Source organism: Pristiophorus japonicus, chromosome 15 (assembly GCF_044704955.1).
Source record: "Pristiophorus japonicus isolate sPriJap1 chromosome 15, sPriJap1.hap1, whole genome shotgun sequence".
In the NCBI taxonomy this organism is placed as follows: Eukaryota; Metazoa; Chordata; class Chondrichthyes; family Pristiophoridae; genus Pristiophorus; species Pristiophorus japonicus.
In genome coordinates, this window is record NC_091991.1 from 39,149,343 (window position 1) to 39,166,187 (window position 16,845).

Sequence of the window (16,845 nt, forward strand, 5' to 3'; positions counted from 1 at the left end):
TTCCATGACCATCAACAAGTCTGCGGGCTGCGCCACCATCAACAAGTTTGCAGGCTGCGCCATTTCCACCCCTGTGGTGGGCAATGGTAGCCAACTGAGAGTATCCGCACAGTTCTCGGTGCCTGGCCTGTGGCGGATGGTATAGTTATATGCTGATAGCGCGAGTGCCCACCTTTGTATGCGGGCTGAGGCTCTAGTATTTATCCCCTTGTTTTCAGTGGATAGGGATGTGAGGGGCTTGTGATTGTTTTCCAGCTCAAATTTGAGGCCAAACAGGTACTGATGCATTTTCTTTACCCCGAACACACACGCTAATGCCTCTTTCTCAATCATGCTGCAGGCCCTCTTGTGTATCTGTAAAGCATGCACTCCCATGCTCCGCCACCGGGGAGCTCATCCCCTGAAGTCCCAAGGGATCCCAGCTTCCCTTGGGAGCACTGTATATAAGCCGGCCTCTAAGGCCTGTTCCTCACTTTTGAGTACTGGAAAAATTGGGCTGGCCCACTCGCTAAATTCCACTGTGGAGATGATGCCCTCGCGTTGCAGACTGTCCAGCTCCGATCTCTCCCTCATCATGTGAGGTACCGCTCGCACATTGTGGTGAATGGGCCATGCCTCTGGGATCAAGTGGATCCGCACCTTCACCCCGGAAAAGTTTCCAATGCCTGGTTCAAAAAGGAAAGGAAATTTGTTAAGAACCTGGGTACATGAGGCGTCATCGACATGTGATAGCGCTCGGATGTCATCCCAGTTCCAGCGGATTTTGCCCAGCCAGCTCCTTCCAGGCAGTGTGGGGCCATCGCCCAGGACAATCCAAAGTGGCAGTTCGTGCACTGTGCCCTCGTGGATGACCTTGACCATGGCACTGCCCAGGACAGTGATAAGCTCTTTGGTGTACGTTCCCAGTTTCGTGTGGATGGGGCTCAGGGCTGGTCTGAATGCCTTGTTGCATCACAGTCTCTCAAACATCTTTTTACTCATGATGGATTGGCTAGCGCCAATGTCCAGTTCCATGGCTACGGGTAAGCCATTCAATTTTACGTTTAGCATTATAGATGGACATTTCGTCGAAAATGTGTGCACGCCATGTACTTCAGCATCTGCCTCCTCTCTCTGGGGCTCGAAATTGCTTTGATTAACCATGGACCGATCTTCCTCTGCCACGTGGTGGCTAGCAGGTTTTGCAGAGCTTGCAGCTCATCTGCAAGCTCATTGGAGGTGCCCCATTGTTCCACAGCTCTTGCAAACATACCCTTTGAAGCGACATGAATAGGCTGAATGGAAGCCTCCACAACGCCAACAAGGTGTGAATTGCCTTGCATGCATCCTTTGTTGCGGACTCTGAGCCATCTGGGTCACCTGAAGCCTGCTGGCAGTTGCAAACTCATGGGTTCTGCCCTGTACATTTCTGCTCGCAAACACAGTTCCAGTTAATTTATGAACATTGCTAGCACTTGTGTGCTGAGAGATTTGTTTGGTGTTATCACTGGTGGACTAAACGCCTGTGTTATCGCAATGGCCTTACTGAGAGTCGGTGTTTCTACAGTCAAAAGTTTTCGTAGGATGGTCTCGTGGCCAATGCCCAGTACAAAAAAGTCTCTGAGCAGTTTCTCCAGGTAGCCATCAAACTCACATTGTCCTGCAAGTCGCCATAGCTCGGCGACGTAGCTCGCCACTTCCTGACCTTCAGATCGCTGGCACGTGTAGAACCGATACCTTGTCATCAGCACGCTCTCCCTCGGGTTAAGATGCTCCAGAACCAGTGTACACAGCTCCTCATATGACTTATCTGTGGGTTTCACTGGAGCCAGAAGATTCTTCATGAGGCTGTAGGTCGGTGCCCCGCAGACTGTGAGGAGGACTGTTCTCCTTTTTGCAGGGCTTCATTCTCCGTCCAGCTCGTTGGCTACAAAGTACTGGTCTAGCCATTCGATATAGGCTTCCCAGTCCTCACCCTCCGAGAACTTCTCCAGGATGCCCACAGTTTGCTGCATCATTGCATTGGATTCATATTCTCGTCGCCAGTTATTGTGTTCCTAACACAGATGAGGCTGCACACAGGGAGGTTAAAGTAACAGTGACCTCAGTCTTTAATAAGACACTCCAGAGTGAGGAACAGGCCTTAGGGGCCGGCTTATATAAAGTGATCCCAAGGGATGCTGGGATCCCTTGGGACTTCAGGGGATGAGCTCTGTGGTGGCGGAACATGGGAGTGCATGCTTTACAGATACACACCTTTTTCCGGCGCACTTACCCTAAATACGCCAAATTTGCGCGCTGGAAACGGCCCCGAAAAAAAAGTGGCCCTATCCTGCCCACTCTGCTGAGTCACCGGTGTCCTAGCGTGGCGTACATAGTGCAGTGGTGGGGGGGGGGGGGGGGGGGGGGGAGGCGGAGCAACAGCCCAGCACAGAAAACACTGCCGTCAGCTGCGCGCATACGCAGTGGAGTCTGAGCACATGCTCCTCCCCTTCCTAGCATGTCCTGCGGGTTGGGAGCAGGACCCGATGCTCGCAGCCCCTATCCCTGGCTGTGTGGCCTCCCACACCGGTCGGCCAGCCCGCTGAGTTCCCGGGCCAAGGTAGGACTTGAGTTTTATTTTTTATTTATTGATGGTTATGCTTTGTTTAGTGAGGAGAGTTTGACTGGGTGATGGCGGGGGGGGGGGGGGGAGCGGTGCGGTGGGGGGAGGAGAGTTTTGATGGAGGTGGGGGAGAGAGTGTTTTGATTTGGGGGAGGAACTTTAAGAAAAAAACTTGATTCTGGCATAAAGTTAGGACTTCTATATTTTATTTGTTATTGATTGATTGCTTATTACTTTTTGTGCTTTGTTTAGTGCTTTGTAAGTCTTGGTGCTTTAAATGTGCTCACCTGTGCTGAATTCTTAACTGCCCGCAATGTTTTTCAGAGCTGGCCACATACGCTGACCTAAGTCGATTTGGAGTAAGTTTTAGCTGGCCAAAGTGACATAAATGGCCAAAACTGGTGTAAGTGGCTGGAAACGCCCCCTTTTGGAAAAAAAAACTCAACTAAAAAAAATCGTACCTAACTGAGTTACTCTGGAGCAAGTTTATTGGGGAAAATGGCGTTTTTTAACTTACGCCAGAAAAACCAACTTACTCCAAAAGAAATTGGAGCAAGTCATGGCCAAAATTGGGCCTAATGTCTGTCAATTCAACTTTTCATCTCTCTTGTACCCTAGTGGTGCAGCTTTTTTCTTTATTTGTTCTTGGGACATGGGCTACACTGGCTAAAGCTGCATTTATTACACATGCTTAGTTGCCTTGAGAAGATGGCGATGGGCCTTCTCCTTGAACCACTGCAATCCCTGTGCTGAATGTACTCCCACGATGATGTTAAGTAGGGAATTCCAGGATTTTGACCCAGTGATGATGAAGTTGCTCATCCGTGGGGAAAGTTGGTCTTTCTGGTTCCACAGTTTTCCTCCATTCACCAGCATTTTGACCTCACTATCTTGATGACCTCAAGTGGAACTGCTGCACAGCTCGTCTGCTAAAATTGAAACTTTGTTTCCTCCCTTTATCAACCATTACTTTTTTCCTCAATTCTTTTTCAGCAAAAGTCTGCCCAAGACTTGGATACTGCTGGGATATTTGGGGAGGTTCGGGACAGGATACAGGAAAAAGCGCTAATGATTCTTTGCTTTTTCTAAATTCGGTGTTTGCAATCCAGAAAGGAAGTGGAGTGCTAAATCAAGCGCTCCACTTACTTCCTGGAGCGCTACAGGACGCAGGCGGGACAGTAGTTGTTCGGCACTGCACAATGTCCCATGCAGCGCTCCCGCGATCCAAGGCTTCTTCCCTCCCTCAAAGGGAAGGGCCATCGCTGCAGACTCTGCATTGGGGCCCACTGGTCCCCAACGTCCACCGCCATCCGGCCTGATCAGCCCCATGCACTCCAGCAGAACGCCAAGCTGATCGATCGCGGCCCGGGAGCAAACAAACAAAAAAATCACTTTATTCATTGTTAACATTTTTCTCCTACTCGCGCCAACATCCCCTTTTACTTGCACCTCTGAAGCTCCCGGTCTCCTGAACACCACCTCCTGCAGCTGTCAGTGTTGTCGCCCGGCAATACTGCAGGGGGCGGAACCGATATTCAGTTTTAAATGGGCAGCCCCTTATTCTAAGCCTATGTCCCCTAGTTTTAGTTTCCCCTATGTGGAAATATCCTCTCTGCATCCACCTTGTCAAGCCCCCTCATTATCTTATATGTTTCGATAAGATCACCTCACATTCTTCTGAGCTCCAATGAGTATAGGCCCAACTTACGCAAGCTATCTTCATAAGTCAACCCCCTCATCTCCAGAATCAACCAAGTGAACCTTCTCTGAACAGCCTCCAATGCAAGTATATCCGTCCTTAAATAAGGAGACCAAAACTGCACGCAGTACTCCAGGTGTGGCGTCACTAATAGCCTGTAGAGTTGTGGCAGGACTTCTCTGCTTTTATACTCTATCCCCCTTGCAATAAAGGCCAACATTCCATTTGCCTTCCTGATTACTGGCTGTACCTGCATACTAACTTTTTGTGTTTCATGCACAAGGACCCCCAGGTCCCTCTGTACTGCAGCACTTTGCAATTTTTCTCCATTTAAATTATAATTCGCTTTTCTATTTTTTCTGCCAAAGTGGATAACCTCACAACTTCTCACATTATACTCCATCTGCCAAATTTTTGCCCACTCACTTAGCCTGACTATATCACTTTGCAGATTTTTTGTATCCTTCCCACAATTTGCTTTCGCACCCATTTTGTATCATCAGCAAACTTGGCTACCTTACACTCGGTCCCTTCATCCAAATCATTAATATAGATTGTAAATAGTTGAGGCTCCAGCACCAATCCCTGCGGCATCCCACTAGTTACAGTTTGCCAACCAGAAAATGACCCATTTATCTTGACTCTGTTTTCTGTTAGTCAGCCAATCCTCTATCCATGCTAATATATTACCCTCAACCCAATGAAATTTTATCTTGTGCAGTAACCTTTCATGTGGCACCTTATCGAATGTCCTCTGGAAATCCAAATACACCACATCCACTGGTTCCCCCTTATCCACCCTGTTTGTTACATCCTCAAAGAACTCCAGAAAATTTGTCAAACATGATTTCCCTTTCATAAAACCATACTGACTCTGCTTGATTGAATTATGCTTTTCCAAATGTCCCGCTACTGCTTCCTTAATAATGGTCTCCATCATTTTCCCGACAGCTGTTAGGTTAACTGGTCTATAGTTTCCTGCTTTTTGTCTGCCTCCTTTTTTAAATAGGGGCGTTACATTTGTGGTTTTCCAACATTTACTTTAGCCACTCTTTTCCTTTTTATGTACCTGTAGAAACTCTTACTATCTGTTTTTATATCATCTGTTTTTAGTCATCTGAACTATTCAATCAGAATACAGCCTTGTATTCATCTCTGATATGTGTTGCAATTCAATGTCGGTCTTTTATTCTGTTTTGGGTTAAATTTTGAGCGAGGAGTTTTTGTCAGTCATTTTTTTGATGCCTGATGATATTCATTGAAGAGGATTAATGATTGTGACATTATCTTATCAAAATTATTTCACATAAAACATTAATGCGGCTGTATATTATAAATTAAAATGTTATGAAACATCGATCTTTATGCAAGTGCAGTGTTTTAAAGAATACAAAGTGCAAACTCACCTCTTCCAGCTGACATGCATTGATAACACTAGTATATCTGTACTGATCATATGAAAGTCCAAATATGATGTTGTCCTTAATTGTTCCTGGCATGATCCAGGGCACCTGTGGTGAGTAGGAAATTCTGCCACTGTGCTTAATTTTACCCTCTGATGGCTCTAGTTCTCCCATTATCATCATCAAAAGCGAGCTCTAAATAAGATACAGTAGAAACAGGGATTGTTAATGAGGTATTGCACAATATCACATTGCTTGAAATAAGATATGTAATCTCCTAATTCATCTCCCATTTGAACCAGTGGTCTAAGTCCAAAGCAACATAATTTTTTTTCTCTGCACAGTAAGATGACCAGAAACAACATAATGTTTTGTAACATCAAACGCAATAGTGGGTCATTGAATATATTTAAGGTGGAGATGGACAGATTTTTGAACGATAAGGGAGTGAAGAGTTATGGGGGGGCAGGCAGGGAAGTGGAGCTGAGCCTAAGATCAGATCAGGCATGATCTTATTAAATGGCGGAGCAGGCTCGAGGGGCCAAATGGCCTACTCCTGCTCACATTTCTTCTGTTCTTCTGTTCTTATGTTAAAATCATCAGATATTGAGAGAATGGTAGCAGAAAACTCTTGGTTTAACTCATTGATAGACTGGAGTACAATTCTGACATTTATTGCACTCCTACTGCAGCCAAAACACTTACAACAATTAACCCATCATTCTAATATAACAGATTTACTAAAGGAATATCTGTATACTGCATGACAGAAACAATTTAAAAACATAATGGGGGCAAAATTGCATACCGCCCCAGTTGTGGACGGTCACAGCTGCCAGGCGCCAGGTGCAGAAGTCCCACTCCGGGAGATAAATTGGGCTTAATGCCCCCGAGAGGAAGTGGGGTGCAAAGTCTCATGCTCCACTTCCTCTCGGGGGCGGGACTGGGGTGTTAACCTTCGGGAAATTTCCAGCTTTATGCGGAGAAGCGCGTAGCGCTGGCGGGAACACAGGGCTGCCGAGGGAAGCTATTCCACATTGAATCTCCAATGTCTAGCACCCTGAATTGGCTGAATGACTGACTCCAGCTGCAATGTCTGAGGCCCAGGTGAAAACATTCGTCTCCTGAGTGCCAAAAAACCCTCAATCCAAACAATCCTCTCAGTTCAGATATTTTAGTTAATGGCTTAAACTATAAAACACTGGAAAAGTGAAACCTGTTTATTGAAAATGTTTTTGCAGATACTCATGCACCAGTTGTCTTTATTTTATATTTTTGCCTGGTTGCCATAGTACATTCTGAGTATTGGAGCTGGGTATAAACGTGAACTCCTGAGATGCATATCACTCTCAAACACACAATTCATCAACAGGAGTGATATTCCCTTGGTAATGTTCTACCTCATTGTCATGTGGTGCACTGGCTAATGTAGTTCCACTGCAGCTAAATGAAAATGACAATTTCCATGATGCATATCACACCGCAATTTCGCCTACCGAGATGAGTCCGGGGAGGCCGGGGACGGTAGCGCAGTCCCAGCCCGCTGTCTGCTCCATCCTGCTCTGTTGAAGGGATTTTACAATGATTGGGCTTGTTAAGCCTGCCCAGCGAGGTTCCCGGCCAAGTAAAACGAAGCGGATCTGATGATGTCATTTGATGATGCGTCATCAGGTTTCTTAAAGAGGCCATGAACAATTTTACTTTGACAGTTGTGCTGTCAGTGTTCTACAGCATTGAGTTGCTACAAACACTGACACGCAGTGCACAGAAGTGTACGGCCACACCCAGGCTTTTCCATGACTCCATATGCTTCTAGAGAGAGTAACAGCATGCAGGGAGGTTCTTTTCCCTTCCAATGGGTGGAAGAGACCTCCTCAGGTGACCAATGCAGCCTGGTTGCACATTGCACAGGAAGGCTCAAGCAGGGATGTCATCAAGAGGACATGGCTCCAGTGGCACAAACCTTTCAATGATCTCAGTGGATCACGAAATGTTACTGCAAATCCACACTCAACCTCATCCTGCTGTGCCACTCATCACATACCCATCACTCTGCTTTCCCTACCCTGCTCCTGCACATCCTTACTCACACCAACTTACCTTACACCTCCACCCATCCCTCTCTATCTACATTATCAGTTCCCCATTTCACTAGCCACCCCTCACACTCACCCTCATTCTAGCGCAGGCATACCAAATAACAACATACAAGGGTAGGCACTTGGGTGCTTTCGCCAATGTTCATGTAAATTTTCTGTTAATATGTTGTCTGTAACCTGTGAGTATGCTCACAGGTTTGTAGAGCTGTTGCATTGTGAGTGGCTTAGCCAGTCACATGATGATCACAAGACTCAATAAAACCGCAGTCAGTTGGGTCTAGGTCATCCACAATGAGGCATGCAGTTGTGAGCCTAGTGGATGAACTGGTAATGTGTAGTGTGATCGTTAAACCTTTGTTAATAAACCAATTAGTTCTTAATACAATGTGTTGCTATGAATTCTTAAGCAAAGAACCCATGAAGCAAATACATTACATTGTCAAACATTGAAATCTTTATTTTCAACACTTTGCCTTCTTGGACAGGTTTGTGTCCACCTTTGGAAGTGGCTTCGTGAGTTACAGTGAACGGTGAGACATAATGGTAACCCTTGCAATGGTGATGAGTGTGAAAGGAATGGCTTGGGCATTGTAGGGATACTTTATGGTGTTGGTATGGAGTGGTGCCAACCTGGTGCATGATGTGGCAGTGTCATGAAGTAAATCTGGCCATGCTGAGGCCATCCCTGGCGTCCCGGGCAGCAATGTGGTTGGGCGTTAATGCCCTCTGTCCTGTGCAGCATCAGTTGATTGTTGTTGGTGCTGATAGTGGTTGGTTTCTGAGGACCAAGGTGAGATTTTTTCAAAGACACGTATGCTGATGGAATAGATGGCAGGTGAGGTTGAGATGACAGAAGTGATCTGTTAATGGTGAGAGAGGTCGTTCCAATGAGGTGACATTGGATAGGGAGTTTGCTGCAAATACTTGCAAGCTGCATAAAGCTCAATCTGTCTTCTAAATGTAGTAAGCAGCAGCTTCTAACCTTGGAAAATGAACACTTATGAAATGGGAACTCTTATAGACCATTTGCAGATGTCAAGTTAATAAATCATCCCACTGTCCCACTGTCAATCATTTCTAATTTCACAACTGACCCACCTCTGATCCTGTCCTCTCAGCGCCAGTAAAATTCCGGCCATACTGACAGACGCACACAAAAATTTGTGCACACACACATACGCAGAATCTGTCCTCAACAACTGGAAATCTACAATACTCATGGCTCAGTTGAAATGTATTCTTATGGGCTGGCAGAGGTGTTTCAGCCACTGAGTCCAGTGGCACTTCTGTTTTCAGCTGCCTCTGCTTCACGGCAGCATTTACACTGGTGCCTGGGACCTGGCATATTTAATAGTGCGTGCTGCTTTCAAGTGCAAGAAAAGTGCCATTCCTTATTTTGTGAGTTTACTGTTACCTTCAGAGGTACCTCTGGTGGCATACTACTAATATAAATGCATTATTAAAGATTTAAACTCTTACCTTGCCAGAACCTGTGGATCCAGCTACAGCCAGCATTTCTCCTTTCTCTAATTTAAAGCTTATGTTTTTCAAGACAGGTGTAACGTGCAGTGAGAAATTGCTGAAAAACAGTCCGTCGTCCCCATTCACCATCGTGCGCTCAGAGTCATTCTGTTTAACTTTTTCAAACAACTCTCCGATTCCCTGTTTGTTTTTAAAAAAAACAATGTTTGATATTGCTTGTGATCCTCAAATAGATTTTCTTAAAAGGTATTGCAATGCAAAATCAAATATCTTAATTATTCCTTCATTTATCATTTCTCCATTTAATTCCTCTTGAAGAATGGTCCCTTTTTTCTTAATTCCAGGATCTCCCAGGTCAGAAAGAACATGAATCACATACAAAGCAAAACTCCTCTTATTACATAGGAAACAAATTACATAGGATATACAGCACAGAAACTAGTCATCGGCCCAACCAGTCCATGCCGGCGTTTATGCTCTACTCGAGCCTCCTCCCATCTTTGTTCATCTAACTCTATCAGCATAACCCTCTATTCCCATCTACCTCATATGCTTATCTAGTTTCCCCTCAAATGCTTCCATACTATTCACTTCAACTACTCCCTGTGGTGGCGAGTTCCACATTCTCAGCATTCTCTGGATAAAGAAGTTCCTTCGGAATTCCCTATTTGATTTCTTGGTGACCATTTTATATTGATGGCCTCTAGTTTTGCTCTTCTTCGCAATTTACCCAAATAAGGTACCTATCCATGACATTTCAATGATCTATGTACATGGACCACTAAGTCTCTTTGGACCTCCACGCTTCCAGCTTTTCACCATTGATAAAGTACTCTGATGTATCCTTTCTCAGTTCAAAATGGATGACCTCATACTTACCTATGTTGAAATCCATTCGGCACAGTTTTGCCCATTCACTTAATGTATTAATATCTCTTTGTAATTTGATGGCTCCAGCTACACTGCTTACAATGCTGGCTGTCGTTGTGTCATCGGTACTATAGTCAATAGTTGTGTTGCTGCGCTGTGCTGTGCTAGGCGCACTTTGTGCTTGGGTGAGCCTCTGACAATGGTTTTTCTCCAGTTCCAGGTGGACTGCAGACATTACTCATTATGTCACAGAGGACATGACTTCATTGGAAAATTGTTAATGATGAATTGGAAAAAGGCTTGGTGGAATGGATTACAGTTAGATCTTCAACTTAATGAATATGTCAATTTATGAGCTTCAAAGCATAAACTGGTTGGCTCAATGTTTATATAATCACAAAAGTGCATGAATAGTCAAACACTTTAGAAAATTAATTCTAACCTCATCCCACGATGCTGTCACATTTACCATTTCAACCTCTTTTGTTGATAGGTTGTATTCCACAGTTTTGTGTTCATCTTTATGTAGGAAGTCCTGAAAGACAAAATTATTATTGAAGCTTTGGTTGCTGGCACCTGAAGATTCGGTACAGGCCAATGGTTTGAGTTGGCTATTTTTTCGATCCATCTGCAAATATCAGAATTTGCCAAACCAACAACAGAATATTATAGATCTTTTGAAGCATAACTTGAAAATAACTCAATTAATTTATTGCTAGATTGTATTAATCTGTTCATGAATTTAAATTATAGCAAATGTTGATGATTATTTATTTGAAATTAACTTTACTCAGTCCTGGGTGCAATTATGTTTCCAAACTGCTCTATCAAAAAGTAGTACTTAGACTGTAGTTATACTATCAGTACCGGTGCCAGCTTGGACACATGCAAAGAACTCCACTAATTGAGAGGGACAGTTGGGAGGATACTTCTCACACAACATTAAATATCTCAAAACTAATTTTATGAAGTTCCCACATAGTCCAATGCAGATGGGACTGCCTACTCGAGTTTTAGTTTTAAAACTCTGATCACAGTGTTTTCAGGACTCAGATTATGTGACTCACAAATTATGTTTTCACACCTGAATCAGCTTTGCATCAAAGATAAAATGGTACAATAACTGTAGCCTTAAATTTTCTGTTCCAAGTGGTTGTGAACATCATTGGACTGAAATTGCGGTTGGAGGCTTCCCGCGTGTGAATGCCTCTGAACCATAAGAAAAGTCTGAACCTACCTGATGATCCCAGAGGTTCGAACACTTGTGCTCCTGGGCCTCTATGCATATGCATGCGTAAAGGCCCAGTTATGCCAGCGCCACATGTGGTTCGCAAGTGCTCCCATGATCACGTGGACCAGTCCAACCAATCAAAAAAGGGGATCCCAATTATGCTTATGGGGATTCCATCTATGTACGGAATCCCCATAAGCATGAATAGGAATCCTCTAAAAACCACAATTACACACCAGTTAAATAAAAATAAATCATTATATGTTAAAAATTAATTAAAATATAATTTAATTTTTTGAAAAATAAATTTAAATGTTTTAAAGGGACTAAAAATAACACACACTCATTTTAAAGGTTTCTTTATGTTTAAATAATTAAAACCAATTAAATAATTGGTAAAAGAAGGCCTTACACCTGTTTTTACCAGGCGTATGAGTTTCACGGACATTCGCTAGGCAGGAGTTGGTGAAATAGCCCAATTCTCCGCCAGTGAATGTCCGATTCCTGGGGATGCAGATGATCTGTCAGGTTGAAACTTGACAGATCGCAAGTTCCGGGTTTCGCGCATGCGTATTGCATGCGGAAACCTGGAACTTGATAGGCACTTACGGCCCCATACGCACCGCCTATGTGGTCATAGGCCTCAGAAAATCCAAGCCCATGTGTTCAATATTCCAAAAAGATTAGTCTGCTCTGTACACATTACAAACATTAGGATAGGAGTCTGGTTGATGAGAACGAAGCATTTTATATCTTACAGCGCGGTGCATGGAGAAGTCCTGCAGTAAGTATAACCAGAAAAGGCTGGGCAACTAGATCAATTTGTGTTGTAACAGAAAATGCTTTCCATCCATTGTATCTATCTATAATTGACAGTCTCATGTAAGTGTTATTTATATCTACATTGATAGATGAAAACACCTCTCTCTTGATAGTTTGAAAGAACAATGGTAGATAGGTTGACCAATCGAATGAATTTAATCTCATATCACAAACCCTGTAATCCAAATCTCTTCTCACGACAATCTTTCCCATTGGTCTTGGTAATTAACAGAGGAGCTTAAATCTGGAATCGATGAAGTCTGATAAAAACATTTACCTTGACTCTGCTAGTTTGCAACAAAAGGCCATGAGTGCAATGTATATGTCATAGATATATATAGTGCCCACGTAGTCAAATAAGGCAATTGGTGAGCAGTTGGATCTTATTCTGGTAATAGCCACAGCCAAGAAACAGTTTTGATAATTAAGCAGTGAATTATTAGGTATAAAATATACATTTAATTGGAGACATTAGTATTTTTATAATCTCCTGCACCCGCATTATTTCACTGACATACCTGTATTTTACGTATAGCTCCCAAAGAATCATACCACGTTTGTATAGCAGATGGAAATTGTCTGGTAACTGTCATTCGAAGGACAATGTTGTATGAAATGGTGGTGAATATCCTCCGCAGTTTTATGGTATGAATGAAAGCATAGGGCACCACAGACAGAAACACGACAAAAAATCCTGAGAAAAAGAAAGCTGAACTACTGAAGTATCTGCAGTAGGCAATTTTTCTGGTCAGCTTTAGTTCAACCCTGTCAGATTAGAATGAACATAAAAAAGATTACACTGGAAATATCATAATCACCTATTTATAAAACGTGAACTCATGATAACTTATAATGAACAACAGAGAATAACAACAACTCTCTTATATGTTGATTTGAATTTTAGCTATGGTCGCATACTCAGTTAATTACTCTTCTGGGTGAATCCTTGCACTTTCCAGGCTTCAATTGACTAAAAACCTCAACTTTTATTGCTTAGGGGGTCCCATCTCCAAAGTGGACCCATGGGACAGTGTAAACAGGTAAGTGAAAGGTGTATTAGAAAGAAAGAAAATTAAAATAATAAAAATTGGTGATGGACAGAGTGGGGAAGGAAAGAGAATGGGTGAAAGAAAAGAAGGCAGGGTGAGCAGCAGTAAAGAGAAATAACTAGATTTATTTCTCCCTTGAGTGTTTATTTTTGTACAAAGTTAATATTACAGCAAGAAAGTTGTGTGGGTCATTCAAGCTGCTTTATTACTGTGATATTAGTATTTGTTGCAGAAACAGTGTGTGGACTAAAAATTAATAAAATGGCCTGCCCAAAACCCAGCAACAGTCTAGTCAAACAGATTTAAATAACATAACAAAAATAATTGGCTTCCATGAATATATTAATTCACAAATTAGATATTTTCTGAATGTAAATTGTAGAAGGGAATCAAAATATAACTTACTGCCTTATATTATCAATAATCTTTTCCATGGCATCTTCCCAGCAGTACACCTTCACTGACTGAATATTGTCAATAATTTCAGAGGTGATTGCAAGTCGTTCATTTATTTTTCCTGCACGTTTGTCTCTGTTTATTTTTAAAAAGACAACCAATTATTTTCTGTTTACTAACACAGTACTACCTATTCTGATTTACTTAGTTACATTTTCCCTTACAATGTTTCCTTGCCTCCTCTTTACATCACTTCCTCCCTGACACACACTGTGCACCACACTCTGAACTGAGAGAGGAGGAAGTCAGGCCTCTGCCAATGCTGCTGTGTATCTGGCCACTGGGTGTTCAAGTGCATCACAGGCATGATCACCCTCCAGTTCTCCTGCGCTCTCGTTCATCATCATCATCATAGGCAGTCCCTCGAACGAGGATGACTTGCTTCCATGCCAAAAAGGATGAGTTCACAGGTGTTTCAATCAAGGACCTAATATTCCAGGTCCTGAACTACATCCGGAAGGGTGGAAGATGCCTGTGCATGGATTTTTTTAACGTGTGGTGGCCGTTGCACACCAGCCACCACACGGGCTTGACAGAGTTAGGTCTTGGTCCAGTGGCAAGGGTTATCCAAGATGACTGGAGACCTGCTCTGCTGCACAGACCTAGTGTGCACACATCGTAAGGTAGGCTGGCCCGTGCTGCCCCTGGGCCCTTGGTCTCTTGAGCATCCCTAACAATGGTGAACCAACCATTTTTGCCTTTCTGTTTTAGATCCACCCATCCCGTGTTAGCTGATCCGGACTCCTCCGCTCTTCTATCCATGTTTTATTTCTTTCCTTGAAGCAGACTGCAACACAAATCAGCGCACACTGGGCCCCTGCAACATGCATCAAAAGAAAACCCCATACATTGCCATTCCAGTACAGATCATGTGATGCAATAGCACTTTGGTCCAAATCGCATTCTTTGATCGCAGGAGCCTGCTGTCCACCACCACACTCAACACTCCCAGTACCACTGAAAGATGTACTAAAAACCTCAGCAGCTCTACTTTTATATATTACAATTAACTTATGAGCAATTTGTCTCACTCTGCTTAAGCTCCAATGTTTGCTTCCAGTAATTAACCCTGATCTTTCTTTATCTGGTTCAATGTGATAATGAACAGATCATCTATTTTTGTGATGTTGGTTGAGGGATAAATATTGGCCAGGACACCGGGGAGAACTCCCCTGCTCTTCTTCAAAATAATGCATGGGATCTTTTATGTCCACCTGAGAGGGCAGACGGGGCCTCGGTTTAACGTCTCATCCGAAAGACGGCACCTCACGATCCCTCCGCGCTCCCTCAGCACTGCACTGCAGTGTCAGCTTCGATTTAGTGTTCAAGTCTTGAACCCACAACCTTCTGATTCAGAGGTGAGAGTGCTCCCACTCAGCCACGGCTGACACTTGGATCTGTGTGTTGCGCGCTCTTTAAACAGTACTTCACTTCCACATGGAGCTTAGGAACTCCCACGGCACAGTTTACCAATGCACCTTGGCACTGAGCCCCAAGCATTCTATACATAAAATATTCATGTTCTTCTCAACAATGTATTGTTTTTACATTAAAAAAAATTGAAATAAAAAGGAGGGTTTCATAATGAACACCCACACTGTTAACTACTGAAACCTTGAAATGTTTAGCAAAATTCAAGAACAGCAAGTTTCATGGATTATTATTTGTACTTTAAGTTAGTATTGCACCGCGTGCTAGATGGAGGAATGGGTTAAGCCAAGGGGTGGGCAAAATATGGCGTGTATGCAGCCTGCCAAGTCATTCTATCCGGCCCGCTGGATGGGACAAAAACAGAACACGAGTCGGAGCTCGAGCTGCACTTTAGTTACTTACACTGCTTGTGGGTCAGATCCGGACCTGACTGCAGCCAGGGAAAACACATTAAAATACTTCATTCAATTTATGAATTCACAAAAGCGATACTCCCTGGCCCGATCTTAAAAGGATTTGTTCTGCGATTCTGGGCTCTAATGGCAGATGCCCGTACCCAGAATGCACTGCGTACTCAATTATGCCCTATGCATAGAGTCGAGTTATGGCTGCTCATCACGATGATTCCATTACTGAAGGTGCTGTGTCTTTCCTCTCCCGGTACCCAGAGTATGATGGCGGGGGGTTCTCATCCACGGGGGTGGATCCTGGAGCATAAGGACCCTCATTGCTTATAGAGCAGCCTGTATAGTCTGCCATCACTTTTGTGGTCAATATTATTTCTGTCATAATGGAGGGCTTTTTATTTCAACCTTGCTGTAGCTGTGGGGGGGGGGGGGGGGGGTGGGGTGGCATGATGTGGATTTATTTCTGCTCGTTAGGTCAGTGTTCAAGCTAATTACAACTTTTGTTGAGTCTGGACTGTGCTGGGGCTGATGAAGGCTTTTGCGCACTGAATCATTTCAAGAATAGCCTCTTACAGACAGCAGATAGCAAAATAAGGAACAATGGAAACCTGCCTGGGGTACTGGGATTAACATGACAAACGGCCAGCTGCACAGTCAAAAATGTAAATCATGTCTGTGTTCAAATGTAGCTGGTTGGTTTCAAAAGCACTTACTCAGGGCTGGCCAATTATTTGGGCTGGAGGACCATTTAACAATACTGCACGCGCAGTATCTCTCCCAACAGCAGGAGCTAGTGAGCAGTCTGCGCAGGGACCTCACATAGAAAAATAGAAAATAGGTGCAGGAGTAGGCCATTTGGCCCTTCGAGCCTGCACCACCATTCAATAAGATCATGGCTGATCATTCACCTCAGTACCCCTTTCCTGCTTTCTCTCCATACCCCTTGATCCCTTTAGCAGTAAGGGCCATATCCAACTCCCTCTTGAATATATCCAATGAACTGGCATCAACAATTCTCTGCGGTAGGAAATTCCACAGGTTAACAACTCTCTGAGTGAAGAGGTTTCTCCTCATTTCAGTCCTAAATGGCTTACCCCTTATCCTTAGACTATGTCCCCTGGTTCTGGACTTCCCCAACATCGGAAACATTCTTCCTGCATCTAACCTGTCCAATCCCGTCAGAATTTTATATGGTTCTATGAGATCCCCTCTCATCCTTCTAAACTCCAGTGAATACGAGCCCAGTCGATCAGTCTCTCCTCATATGTCAATCCTGCCATCCTGGGAATCAGTCTGGTGAACCTTCACTGCA

At 43.7% G+C, this 16,845-nt stretch overlaps 1 protein-coding gene across 1 annotated transcript in view; it reads right to left on the minus strand.

The window, feature by feature from the left end:
* Nucleotides 1–16,845, minus strand: part of cftr (CF transmembrane conductance regulator) — a 134,356-nt gene that overhangs the window by 73,304 nt on the left and 44,207 nt on the right. Inside the window, exons 8-12 of the mRNA XM_070901699.1 lie at nt 13,645–13,770; nt 12,709–12,955; nt 10,580–10,672; nt 9,265–9,447; nt 5,690–5,881 (exon numbers count right to left, since the gene is read on the minus strand). Of these exons, the coding sequence (XP_070757800.1) occupies nt 5,690–5,881; nt 9,265–9,447; nt 10,580–10,672; nt 12,709–12,955; nt 13,645–13,770 (841 nt within the window). The remainder of the gene's footprint in view (nt 1–5,689; nt 5,882–9,264; nt 9,448–10,579; nt 10,673–12,708; nt 12,956–13,644; nt 13,771–16,845) is intronic.